The sequence below is a fragment of the Bos taurus genome, chromosome 16 (genome assembly GCF_002263795.3).
Source record: "Bos taurus isolate L1 Dominette 01449 registration number 42190680 breed Hereford chromosome 16, ARS-UCD2.0, whole genome shotgun sequence".
Lineage (NCBI taxonomy): Eukaryota > Metazoa > Chordata > Mammalia > Artiodactyla > Bovidae > Bos > Bos taurus.
In genome coordinates, this window is record NC_037343.1 from 42434062 (window position 1) to 42446993 (window position 12932).

General features: G+C 42.9%; 1 protein-coding gene across 1 annotated transcript in view; it reads left to right on the forward strand.

The window, feature by feature from the left end:
* MTOR (mechanistic target of rapamycin kinase) overlaps window positions 1-12932 on the forward strand; it is a 123707-nt gene that overhangs the window by 41924 nt on the left and 68851 nt on the right. The window contains exons 26-28 of the mRNA XM_002694043.7: window positions 3810-3952; window positions 6846-7008; window positions 7124-7269. Coding sequence (XP_002694089.2) covers window positions 3810-3952; window positions 6846-7008; window positions 7124-7269 — 452 coding nt within the window. The remainder of the gene's footprint in view (window positions 1-3809; window positions 3953-6845; window positions 7009-7123; window positions 7270-12932) is intronic.

Genomic DNA, 12932 nt, shown 5'->3' on the forward strand with positions numbered 1-12932 from the left:
CGTAGGACACGTGAGCTCAGTAGTGGTGGCTCATGGGCTGAAGCATAGGCTCAGTAGTTGTGGCGCATGGGCTTAGTTGCACCGTGGCACGTGGGATCTTCTCAGATCGGGGATCAAACCTGTGTTTCCTGCATTGGCAGGTGAATTCTTTACCACTGAGCCACCAGGAAAGCCCAGTGGAACTTGTTGCAGTTTGCATTCTCATTTTTTACATGAATAGAACACAACCAGTCAGCCTTGTAGTTAGCACTGAGACTGATGCAGGCTCTTGAAAGCAGTCCTTCAGAAACTTCTCAGACTCATTGGGCTTAACCATATGCTGGGGAACTTGTTAAAATGCTTGTTCTGATTCAGGCTGAAGCTCAGGCCTTGATAGTCTCTATTTCTAATAAGCTCCCAGGTAATGGCTGATGCCAGTGGTCCACGGGACCACACTTTGAGTAGCAAGGATTTTAGATCTCTGCAGGTCAATACTGGATTCTCTGTGCTGACCAAAGCCTGGGATAAAACCAGCTTCTCATCACGTATGCCACCAGCGATCCACTTACAAATAGGCAGTTCAAAGCATCTCTGATGGATCTAAACAGAGTAATCATATACTTCACTGACTTTTAAGTAAATTTATCAGGTTGCTTATTTTCCACATTTTGCATCAGTCTTTAGTACTTCTGGTGACTGAAAACAGCTCCCAGTTTGTATTTCAACGTAGTTTTCTTTCCTTTATTACCAGTTGACCCAAGGCAGCTGCACTTCTGTGCAGCAGCAGATAGAGGTAAAGAACTAGGCAGGGTTGGTCCCAGCTGACTTGGTCTCTTGGCCAAGCCCATAAAGATTTGCATGCAGACCTGTGTGCATGTGCTCACATACAGCTTTGGAACACTGGCCTTTACTCCTGACATCAGCCTTTACCCACATAGGCAACTGCAAAGTAACCACTACTGAGAAAAGTTTGATGATTTAAGATGAAAGTGGTAAAATACCCCTGGGTCAGGAATGATGTTACTCTCCTGTGTGTGTTTTGTAATTGCTAGTCCCAGACCTCAGGAGGAAAAAGGCTGACACCTGGCATTCCCAAGTGTTTGCTGAGGCCACCATGCTAACACCTCACCCTGGAGGGAGGAGCTGGACAAGGAGGCCAGATGCATGTTTCCACCCAGATATTTTCAGCCTGCCTTGGTGCAGAATGTCCTTCCAGCCAGGCAGCTGCCGCCCTGCTTTAGGAAATTCGCCAGTGGTCTAGTTTGCTTCCAGGAAGTTTTGCCTTTTACCCAGGATTTGAGAAAAAGAAGGCATCTTAGTTTGTCTCACCTGAAAGAACAGATCAAGTTCAAAAACCCTAAGCAAAGTTCTCTACACCTAAAGCTCAGATTCATTTCATCGAAAGGTAAATTGTGCTTCTATGTATTCATGTGATGACAACTAGGGATTGGTATATTTGTCAGTTTTAACCAGCCTTCAAAATAATAATTTGCCACCTCAGTCACCCTTCTATTGGCTATGCTAATAGAGGATTTACATAGTACAGAAAACATAAAAGCCATTTATATATACCTCCAGCATGCCTCCAAGATTCTCAGCTGATTTCCTGTCTTATGGTAATTGATCCGGGCTTACCTTCTAAATGAATGAGCTGGCGTTCCATCAGCGTGCACCAGTGTTACAGATAAGGCAGTCAGCAGAAGGTGGGTGATGAGAGGAAACTGGAGTTTGAACAGTTGCTGTAAAACTCAGAGAATTGAGAGTTGATTATGTTTTAAATTACAAAGCAGTAGGGAAAGGCCATTGTGAGGCACATATCATGTTTGATAGATTGTGCAGTTGTTCACTAAGCCAAAATTTTTTGGAGAGCTATTTGCTACCATTTATCGAATGGTACTAATGTTAATGATCACAATAACCACCATCTACACTTGTTGGGCACTTCCCATGTGTCTGTCAGACACTGTTGTGAGCACTTTATATGTATTGATTCATTTAATCTTCACAGTAACCATGTGAGTTCAGTGCTGTCATTACCATCTCTCTTTTATGATGTGGACATTGGGACACTGAAAGGTTAAGAAATTTGTCCAATGTCAGCCAGTAGATGGAGGAGCCAAGGATGTGAGCCAGGTATGACTCCAGAGACCAGTCTCTTAACCACTGTGCTGCATTGTCTTGGCCTCACCCAAACTCAGCCTCACATCTTTAGAGGGCGAAAGACATTAGTACTACTTCCTTGTATATGATTGACTTTTAAATACCTTGTAATATAGTGCTGCTATGCAGAGACTCACTGTGTAGGGTGGAAACCAGCAGTCTGTGGATTGAAAAGCACTTGGTGTTCCCATTTCATTCCACAGAATAAGGTCTAAAAGTCTTTGGTATCTAGTGTCACTCTTCTTTTAGTTCAGGAGTTCTCATTGTGTCAGTGAGAATCGACAAAAATTTTTAAGCTGTCTCTTACAGTATCTCTACTTCAGTTTTTGATGTACAGTAATAGTTGATGTACTGTCACTTATTGGTAACTCGTCAAAAGCTACAGCAGACTTCTGTTTCATCCCAGGAAAATGGTGGGTTGGATTAGTGGTGGTCAGGTTATGTAGCACACACAGGTCTCTTTCACTCCCTGGACGACTTCCCTTGAGAACTTCTGCTCTAACTTATCTGATCCTCCCTTAGTTTAGGGAGGATTGACCTGTCTGTTCTGCCAGAAAAATCTTTTAAGAATATATTTTAGAAGTTAAAGATTTAGTAGTTAGGGCTAGCCCAATTCAGAGAGAAGTCATTTTGATAATAAGAGCAACAATGTTTTGCTCGTTATTCCAGCTAGACCCTTTAGATGCATTTTTTCCTGGAGGAGGAAGACTTAAGACTCAGATGCCGCATACGAGTAGTTTGCCCAGAGTTTCTTCAGCAGCTGAGTGGCAGGGCCAGGATTCCAGCCAGGTGTTTCTAACTTCAGAGTAGCAGACAGACACTCACACATAGAGCACTAACTTGTGCTGAGCACTGTGCTAAGTCTGTTACACATATTAACTTAGTTAATCCTTAAAACACCCTCTGAGGTGGGGACTGTTATCCACACTTTACAGAGGAGGAAACTGAGGCACAGAAAAGTTAAGTAACTTGCCCAAGACTAGGCACCCAATACGTTACATAACTGGGATTTGAACTCAAGTTGCCGAGCTGCACAGAATGTGGCTTCTGGCCAGTACCCTCTATTACCCAGCCCCAGGGCCTGAGTCTTTCCATCCACCTCCCTAAGCTGCCCCTGCTAGTAACTCTTGGTGCCAGGAGAGCTCAGAGTTTTGAGGAAAATTGAAGGGGATTAACTGCAAAGTAAAAGTTCTATCTGTTCAGCTCCTTTTGTCTCATTCCAACATAGTGCTGTGTCCTCTGGGCTTTGTCGCACTATTGATGATGGTGCAGATCTGAGCATTTCCCCCTCCGTGTGTGACTGCACTGTCAGATGAGCCAGTGTCCCACTGCAGGGTGCCCTGGGCCCTTCCCACACTGCTGGAGGCCATTCTTAGTGTGACGATCCCCATCCACTCTGGGGTTGTGGAGCTCTCTGCTTGGCAGATAGAGTTGAGCACAGATGAGTTGTAAAACAGGCGTTCTCTATATTGTGTTATATTCCAGAGGTTGCTGCTTTTGTTTTATGACTTTAATTAAATATTACTCTTTTGTATTTGTACTCAGGGAGTTTTGTCATGAGAGGTACAATTGTATAAACCAAAGAAGTGGGATAATCATTAGATAGGCGAGGGCTCCTTACAATAGGCCCTCACAGCTGATGGTTTTCCTTTGTCGCCTGTGGTGTATAGGCCTGGGGAGCTGCCAGAAGGGTTTCCAAAGATGATTGGTTGGAATGGCTGCGGCGGCTGAGCCTGGAGCTGCTGAAGGACTCCTCGTCACCCTCCCTGCGCTCCTGCTGGGCCCTGGCACAGGCCTACAACCCGATGGCCAGGTGCGGTGTGTCAGGGCTCCCTTCTTCCCAGCTTCACATTGTGATCAAGAGGACTAGCCTGTAGAAAGCAATATATAATAATTAGTTTTTATTAACAGTAAGAGTAAAAAGGTATTTTTAATTTCGTTAACTTCTGGGGTAAAAAATAAAAAGGCAAATTGAACATGCTCTTATTATAGGAAGAAGATCCATCTTAACCTTGCTAATAGACCTTTCATTAGTAGATTTAGGTCCAAAATTTTAATTACAAAGTCATTTATAACTCTGAAAACAACTATGTAATAGTTTAATATAATCTGTTTCCAGTAGTAGTGATGTTCCAGTTACATGTGACTGCATAAGTCCCCAAGTCTTAGTGGTGTAACACAACAGTCATCTAAAATTATTTATTCTATGCACAAATCTGCAGTTTGGGCAGGAAGTGTGGGAACAGTTTGTCTCTGGCCCACCCAGTATCAGCAGGGGTATTAGTCCCGGGGCTAGAAGGTTGACCTCCAAGATGGCCCATTCATACATCTGCCAAGTTGGGGCTGACAGTTGGCCAAAGATTCAGCCCTGGCCAGGGCCTTGGTTCCTCTCCGTGTGGCCTGCTCCACGGGTTGCTTGGGCTTCCTTACTGAATACTGTCTTAATTCAGGAGTGAGTGACCGCAAAGGGACTGACACATGACACAGAAGTGCGTGGTGCTTGTACAACCTGCCTTGGGGGTCATGTAGTGTCACTTCTGCCCCATTCTGTTGTCAAAAGAAGTCACAAAGACCCACTCAGGCTCAAGGAGAGGAGACGTGGATGCCACTTTTTTATAGGGGAGTGGAAAAAGGAAATGGCAACCCACTCCAGCATCCTTGCCTGGAGAATCCTGTGGACAGAGGAGCCAGGTGGGCTGCTGTCCTTGGGTTGCACAGAGTCGGACATGACTGAAGTGACTTAGCATGCCTGCATACATTGGAGAAGGAAATGACAACCCACTCCAGTATTCTTGCCTGGAGAATCCCAGGGATGGAGGGGCCTGGTGGGCTGCTTTCCATGGGGTCACACAGAGTCAGACACGACTGAAGTGACTTAGCAGCAGCAGCAGCAGCAGGATAGATCGTAGAAGAATGTGTGGAACAGGAGCTAGTGCTGCAGCCATCTTTGGAAAATAGAATTTACCTTAAAAATACTGTAAATCCTACACAGTGAATCTTAAATAGTCATTGAAAATTTGGTTTATAAAAAGTTGTAACACATGTAGATTCATGGTATAATGTATGTGAATAAAATGGAATACAAAATGGTGCAAATGTGGGATTTCAACTATTAAAAATATGTGTACCTAGGAAAAAGATTATAAAGTAATACAATAATGATTATCTCTAGGAGGATTTAAGGAGCAATTATTTTCTTTTTTTCATTATTTTCTAAGTTTTTCTACAATGGACAGTGCTTATTTGTAATGAAGCATGATTTCATTAGCTATCTTTTCATTGGCAGGAACCAAAAAAGTGAAGTATTCCATTTCACTTTCATCATTACGGCTGGTTTGCTCTTTGGAGTGTATTTAGCGGAAATAGAGATGGTCCCTGAGACTGCTACTTGGATACCATGATTTGGTTCATCTGATTTCTTTCAAATATTTTTTAATGCTTAAAAAAAATTGTTCCTAGGGAGTCTCTGTTTCCATAGTGTGCAGATTTCACATTCTCTATTTCCATAGTATGCAAAAATAGTGTTTCCTCTTGTCTGCTTCAAGTCCCTTTTGAGCACACCCTCATCCAAAAGAGGTTTGTGATAAATACACACACACGTGTCTGTCCCCTTAATGCCAAGCATGTTCATTTGGGAGCCACCGTAGCCTTGGAACTAGATCAGAAAGCTTACTTCTTAATGTACACAGGGCTTCTCTTGGTCTTCATGTTACCCTATGAATTTCAGATTTTGTTTTCTTTCATCAGATTCCAAAATTATGTATACATTGAACTGATCTAACCCTTTAAGTATGTAAATAAAAATAGATGTATAGGCGTCAGGTGCTTAAGCCCTTACATTATACAGGCATATCCTGTAGTTTCCAACTCCCTCTCCACACATTCACCAAAAGCGAGAGGGTAGGATTGAAGTCCAGATGTCAGGGGTAGCAAACGTGTCCACCCAAGTGGTGCTGTAGTGGTCTTAAATAGTTGTCGTGATTCTGGGAATGGTACCCCTGCTCCCAGGTCTTCCCAAGGCCCCAGCTGTTAGAGGTTTGGCTTAGGGAATGTTTTAAGACGTACGCATTTGGGTTCTGTTTTCTGATGCTTCTCGTTTCTTAAGCTCTGTTTTCACTTTGTTTATGACCACCCAACTACGGGTTCTGCTTATGTTTTCAAAAGCAATAGCAAATGCCTACTTCTGGTATTAGTTTTCACATTGCCTGAGAAGAAACATCCCAAGAATCATTTGAAGATGAATGTTAACTGAATCTGTTATGTCAGCTTCTATGTTAAAAGTCCCTTTCTGTCCATCCCCTCCAATGAAAAAGAGTGATGCAAACACTGTGGAGACAAGTCATTTTGTTTTGCTCTTCGTTCTCCCACTCCATCCTGCCCCCACAGTTTTCCCTGGACCTGTGCTGAAAAATTGAACAGTCACTAGAGCCACATGTGCTTATTTCAATTTAGGTTAATTAAAAGTAACTAAAACTTAAAATTCAGTTCCTTAGTCATACTTATTACTGTTCAAGTGCTCATTGACCAGTGGCTGCCATATTGGGTGGGGAAGATAGGAACTATTTCCAGCAAGTTCTGTTGGACTGCCTTGGCCTGTACAACCATTATCAGTGCCAGGAGTAGCTTGTTAAGTTGTGGCTTTGTGGCACCAATCAGAGGCAGGAGGGGCATTTCCAACATTTGTCTCCACTCCTGTCTGCCTTCAGGGATCTCTTTAACGCTGCGTTTGTGTCCTGCTGGTCTGAGCTGAATGAGGACCAGCAGGATGAGCTCATCAGAAGCATCGAGTTGGCCCTCACCTCCCAGGACATCGCAGAAGTCACGCAAACCCTCTTAAATTTGGCTGAATTCATGGAACACAGTGACAAGGTGAGCCTGTCAGGGAGCCAGCTGGCGGGAAGAGGGGAAGCACTGCATAACCCACTCTGGCCTGTGGCCTGTCTGCCATTTGTTTCCTATGCTGTGGGGTTTTGCTCTCCTCCAGGGCCCCCTGCCTTTGAGAGATGACAATGGCATTGTCCTGCTGGGCGAGAGAGCTGCCAAGTGCCGAGCATATGCCAAAGCGCTGCACTACAAAGAACTGGAGTTCCAGAAAGGTCCCACCCCTGCCATTCTCGAGTCTCTCATCAGGTAGGCCATAAACCCTTTCTCTTGATGCCTGCGTCTCACATGACCTCTCTTCTCCCACTGCCTGGTGCCAGTGTCCTGGAGGCCCTTGGAGACCTCTGCTCTGTCAAATCTGCCGTCGGGACTGCCACGTGTGTAAACGAGTTGTGGTTGCAGGTGGCCTTTCTTGGTACTCTAGCCAGAATTGTCACTTCTGTTGACCCTTAGCACTTGGGCTCCTGTTCCTTTCCAACCTGTGCTTACTTGTCCTGATGAAATCAGCCTGAAGCAGTTCTGTGACCAGAGCAGCCTAGGAAAGATAGATTTTATGTCTGGGTTAGACCGCACTCTCTGGCTTAGGAGTAGGAGCTGATTTCTGTGCCTCAGAGACCAGCCAGAGGCAGGCTAGGGTTTTATTGACTAAATATATTGGTACCTGAGTCTTCCTCTGTGGAGTGTGAATGTAAAAGGCAGAGCCATGTCTGAAATCCAGTGGTCTTTTCCTCTCATTTGCTATGTTCTCTCATAAGGTTGTTTTGAGTCTTCTGGGTATGGAAAAAATAGGTTGTTTAATAAATTTTTCACTGTTATGAAATTACAAGCAGCCTTAAATGTTAGCTCCACAGCTCCTAGAGAATTGTTTACTTCCCCTAATGATTATCGGAGAATATTAACTCCGAGATCTAATTATCTTCATGTAAATGCTAACATGGTAGATTATTTCACTACAAATAGTTTAGGAAAACTCATGCAGCTAATCAGGACCTCCACTGTGGCTGAAACAGCCTGCTGTGAGTGGCGCTCCCTTCATTTGTAAGGATAATCAAATAACAAGTTCTCTGCTAGCTCTGCTTTTGAGTAGATGCTAAACTCTGTTCCTTTGAGTGCTTTACAAAGTGACCAAAAAGAAATAGAAGCGTGTTTTTGCCCAAATAAATTGGACTTGGAGAGAATGCTGATTTCTAAAATACCACACAGGAACGTTTATAAATGTGCCATCCTATGGGTAGGCCTCAGTTTCAAATTAGGCAGAAGCGGACACCTTCCTTCCTTCCTTCCGTCTCTGGCTTATATAATGCAATCTTGCTTCAAAACTGGAAGAAGACCCCATAGCTGAATATTGTGACTTAACATTAAGTAACTAGTTTTTGAACATTAATTTCCTTGCTTGCCTTTTTCTGTTTGATACCTCTCTGAAACTTCCCTCATCCAAGCCCCAGTTTTTTCCATATTTGAGACAATCACTGAAGCATTAGTGTTTATGCAGATATGTAGTAGAAGATGTAGTCAGAGGCCTGGAAAAGTGTTCCAGAAGGTCATTTAACTTCTTAAAGCCGGTGTAATTGAAAATGTTGTTGTTGAGTCGCTGAGTCGTTCCTGACTTTTGCGATCCTCTGGACTGTAGCCCGCCAGGTCCTCTGTCTATGGGATTTCCCAGGCAAGAGTACTAGAATAGGTTGCCATTTCCTTCTCCAGTAATTGAAAATACATCCTTGGAATTGCCTGCAGATTGATACTGGCTCTAAGAAAACAAACAAAAACCTCTGGTCCCAGTGAAGCCAGGGCCTCTACACTCTGGTTGGTTCCAAGTCTGGTTCAGCTCAGCTGGTTCAGGTTCAGCTCAGCTCAGCCCTTCAGTTGGTTTCCTGTATCTTCCCAATACCCATCTTTTTTGTTTCTGCTTGTAGCTTTTCCTGCTAAATTTGTAAAACTGCTTTTTCTCAGCACAATTGCCACGTTATGCCGTCATATTCAGTGAAGAAAGTTTTAAGAAACATCCTTAAGCTGCTTATTCAGAAGTTGCTCTCGGCGTTACCCCAGTCCTCACAGACACTCCTCCCATGGCCCAGACCCTCCTCCACGACTTTGGTTTTGTCTTGGAGGCATTACTGGTCACTAAGAGGTTGGGTTCCCTTCCATACAGAGCTCAAAGCTCAATTCCTGGCCCACCTGTATCACATTGCAGACATCTTACCTGTTTTTTCTACTGCCCAACTCCCTTCTCTAATTTTATTTTTCCTTCTGTTACTTTCTCTTTAGCATTTGTCATTTATTTTAAAGTTTAGTATATACGTTTGAGTCAACTGCCTTAAATTCTTTTTGAAGCAATCAGATTAATCGTACACAGAAACATCTTTGCACAATTGATTCTTAGTTTTTATTTTTGTTATAAAAAGCTGTCCTGTGCTGACAGTACTGTTCTCTTGCTGCTGGATCAGTCTGTCGTCCTGCCTGTTGAAATTTTTATCCACCTGCTCTAGGACACATTAAATCCACATGTAATCCCCAAACTAGGGCCTACAAACTCTCAACGCTGTTATGTATCAGTGAGTATAACTGCTTCTTTGGGGAGCAGAGAGTTAAATGAGTATTTAGGTACTTTGAAACACACGTGCTCCTGTACTTATACATGTGCACAGTTTTTACTTGGTGTATTAGCATTAGGATAAGATCTGGTGTCCTCCTCATTCTTAGTTCATTCAGGACAGTGTAACAAATTACCATAGGCCGCGTGGCTTGAACATCATTTATTTTTCACAGTTAGGAGAAAAATCTAGAAGCTGGGAAATCCAAAATCAGGGTGCCAGCATGGTTGGGTTCTGGCAAGACCCTCTTCTGGGACGTTGGTTGCTCTGTGTGTCTTCCTGGGGTCTTTTTATAAAGGCACTAATCCCTTTCATGAGGGCTCCACACTCATGGCCTAATCCCCTCCCAAAGGCTCCCGTCTCCAAATGCCATCACACTGGGAATTAGCCTTCAAAATATGAATGGGGGATTGGGGGGTGCATCAGGGAGATGCAGATTCTGTCCACAGCACCTGCTTCTCTTTCTCCACCCAAAATAGAAGACAGGGTCTGATCAAAACTGGTGCTCTCACTGCCCAGCCCCTGACATGTTATCCCATTTTAAGACAATTTTCTGATTGAGAAAATTCCAGTGCTTACAATTGGCATCAGCTCTGCCAACTGCCCATCAGTCCTGTTCTCTTTCACACCCTTTGTACCTTCTCTCGTACACCCTGGAGGGTGTGTCAGAACACAGTGCTCTTTCCCTTCAGGAGAGCTGAGCTCTCCTTTTTGTGCTTCTGTCCTCTTGAAGGTAGAGGCTGTGCTGTGCTCACCTTCAAGTCCTTGGAATCCATGTCACCCTGCCCCCGACAAAATGTTTTAAAAGTGACCATTACTGTCAGAACCTGCACCTCTGTGGGTTACCTTCTGTGTTTTCCTTCCACCTGCTTTCCCTCATCTCTCAGACATTTTCCCAGAAGGGTGAGGTAAACCGCAGGTGCTGAATTAGAGCTTCAGTGTTTTGGTTTTTGTTTTTGTACGGTGACTTTTTTTTTTTTCAACATTAACCTTGCCACAAAAAGGTTTTTATTTCACTTATTCAATTTCATATCTATATAAATATGAGTCAATTTCAGGAACTATAGGTTTTGATTGATATAGGTACTTTGTCCCCCCAACTATCTTGAGGAATGATTTACAAATATAATTGTATATATTTAAATGTATACCATAATGATTTGATATGCATTATAGAATGATTACTAAGATCAACATAACCACCTCACATGGCTAATTTTTTTATGTGTGGTGAGAATGCTTAAGATCTACTTTCAGCAGATTTCAGATATACAAAACTGTTTTGTTAGCTATAGTCACCATGCTGTGCATTAGATCCTAAAAACTTACTCATCTTATAACTGAAAGTTTGTGCCCTTTGACCTATATCTCCACATTTTCCCATTCTCCTGTCCCCTGACAACAACCATTCTAGTCTCTATTTTTATGAAATCACTTTTAAAAACATGACTTTGCATGTGTGATACTATATGTTATTTGTCTTTCTCTGTCTTATTTTACTTAGCATAATACCCTCCAGATTCATCCATGTTGTCACAAATGGAAGAATTTCTTTCTTTGTGGCTGAATAATAGTCCATTGTTTATATTATATATGTGTGTATATATTTACACACACACGTGCTATTTATTTATTTGTTTTTGGCTGTGCTGGGTTTTTGTTGCTGTGCGGGCTTTTCTCCAGTTGTGGCAAGCTGGGACTATTCTACATGGCGGTGCGCAGACTTCTCATTGCAGTGGCTTCTCTTATTGCAGAGCTCAGACTCTAGGGTGCACGGGCTTCAGTAGTTGTGGCTCCCAGGCTCTAGAGCACTGGCTCAATAGTTGTGATACATGGGCTTAGTTGCTCTGAGGCATGTGCGATCTTCTTGGATCAGGAATTGAACCCATGTCTCCTGCATTGACAGGTGGATTCTTTACCTCGGAGCCACTAGGAGAGCCTAAAGTACATTTGGGGCTGTTTCCATCTCTTAGCTATTGTGGATAATACCGCAGTGGACATGGGAGTGCAGATATCTCTTCAAGACAGTGATTTTTGTTTTCTTTGAATATGAACCCAGAACTGAAAAATTGCTGGATCACATGGTAGTTCTGTTTTCAATTTCTTGAGAAACTGCCAGACTGGTATAGTGGTTATACCAGTTTACATTCCCACCAACAGTTCCCTTTTCTCCAGTTCCTTGCCAGCACTTATTATCTTTTGTCTTTTTAATAATGATCATCTTCCCAGATGTGAGTTGGTATCTCACTGTGGTTATGCTTTGCATTTCCCCAGTGATTAGTGACGTTGAGTGCTTGGTCATGTACCCATTGGCCGTTTGAATGTCTTCTTTGGAAAAATGAACTGTTTAGGTCCTTTGCCCATTTTTAAACTGGATTATTTGCTTTTTTGCTATTCAGTCATGTAAGTTCTTTATATATTTTAAACATTAACCCAGGGATTATGGTTTACAGATATTCTTCTCCTATTTTGTAGATTTTCAGTTTTTTTATTGTTTCCCTTGCTGTGCAGAAGCTTTTTAGTTTGAGGTAGTCCCACTTACTTATTTTAGTTCTTGTTGCCTAGAGCCTCCGTTTTCTTTAGTTGTGGGGTATATAGTTTATGAGAGAGAATTACTAGCTACTTCTACCCCAATCATCTTGTGCTCTTCCTTCTCTTCATCTCCTTCTAATCATTTTCTCCTCTCTCCAAGCAGCACTGTGCCCACTTCTGAGCATCTCAGATCCCTTGCCTGCTTCAAGAAGTTTCTGTCTGACTGCCTGTCCCATAGGAAGCCCTGCTTCAATATACTTATTCTCTACTCACTTTACTTCTTTGAAAATCCTGATGATCTTGTTTTTAAGGTCAAGTGGGTTCCCAACAATCAAAGGACCCTAGGTACATTAGAAAATAGTCACTTAGAGAATTATGCTTACCTTACCCTGACTGGTTCAAGGGAATAGTTCTTTTTGGGAAAGAAAAATTACTTCCTGAAGGTCAAAATTATTTGACATCTGTGATGACTAAAGATATTTTTTTCCCTCTGTGTATGTAAGTTTGCTCAGGTAGAAAGTAGGAGTGTTGCTTTGCAGAATATTTTGAATCCAGGCAATGGCCCCAGCCTCTGGGGGGGTCAGGTGGGTAGACCAGAGTCTGACCTCGTCCAGCTCCTGCTGCCCTTTCTCTCCCTTGCTTTTCTGTCTTCAGCTTCCTGCTCCTCCCTGGGTATCCCTGAAGACTGCAGCACACCCAGAGTCTCTTTCTCATAGCTCACTCTGATTTTTCACTTAAAACTTTTCACCATGCCCTCAGTGGTAATAGTAATCATTTTAAAAGGAACAA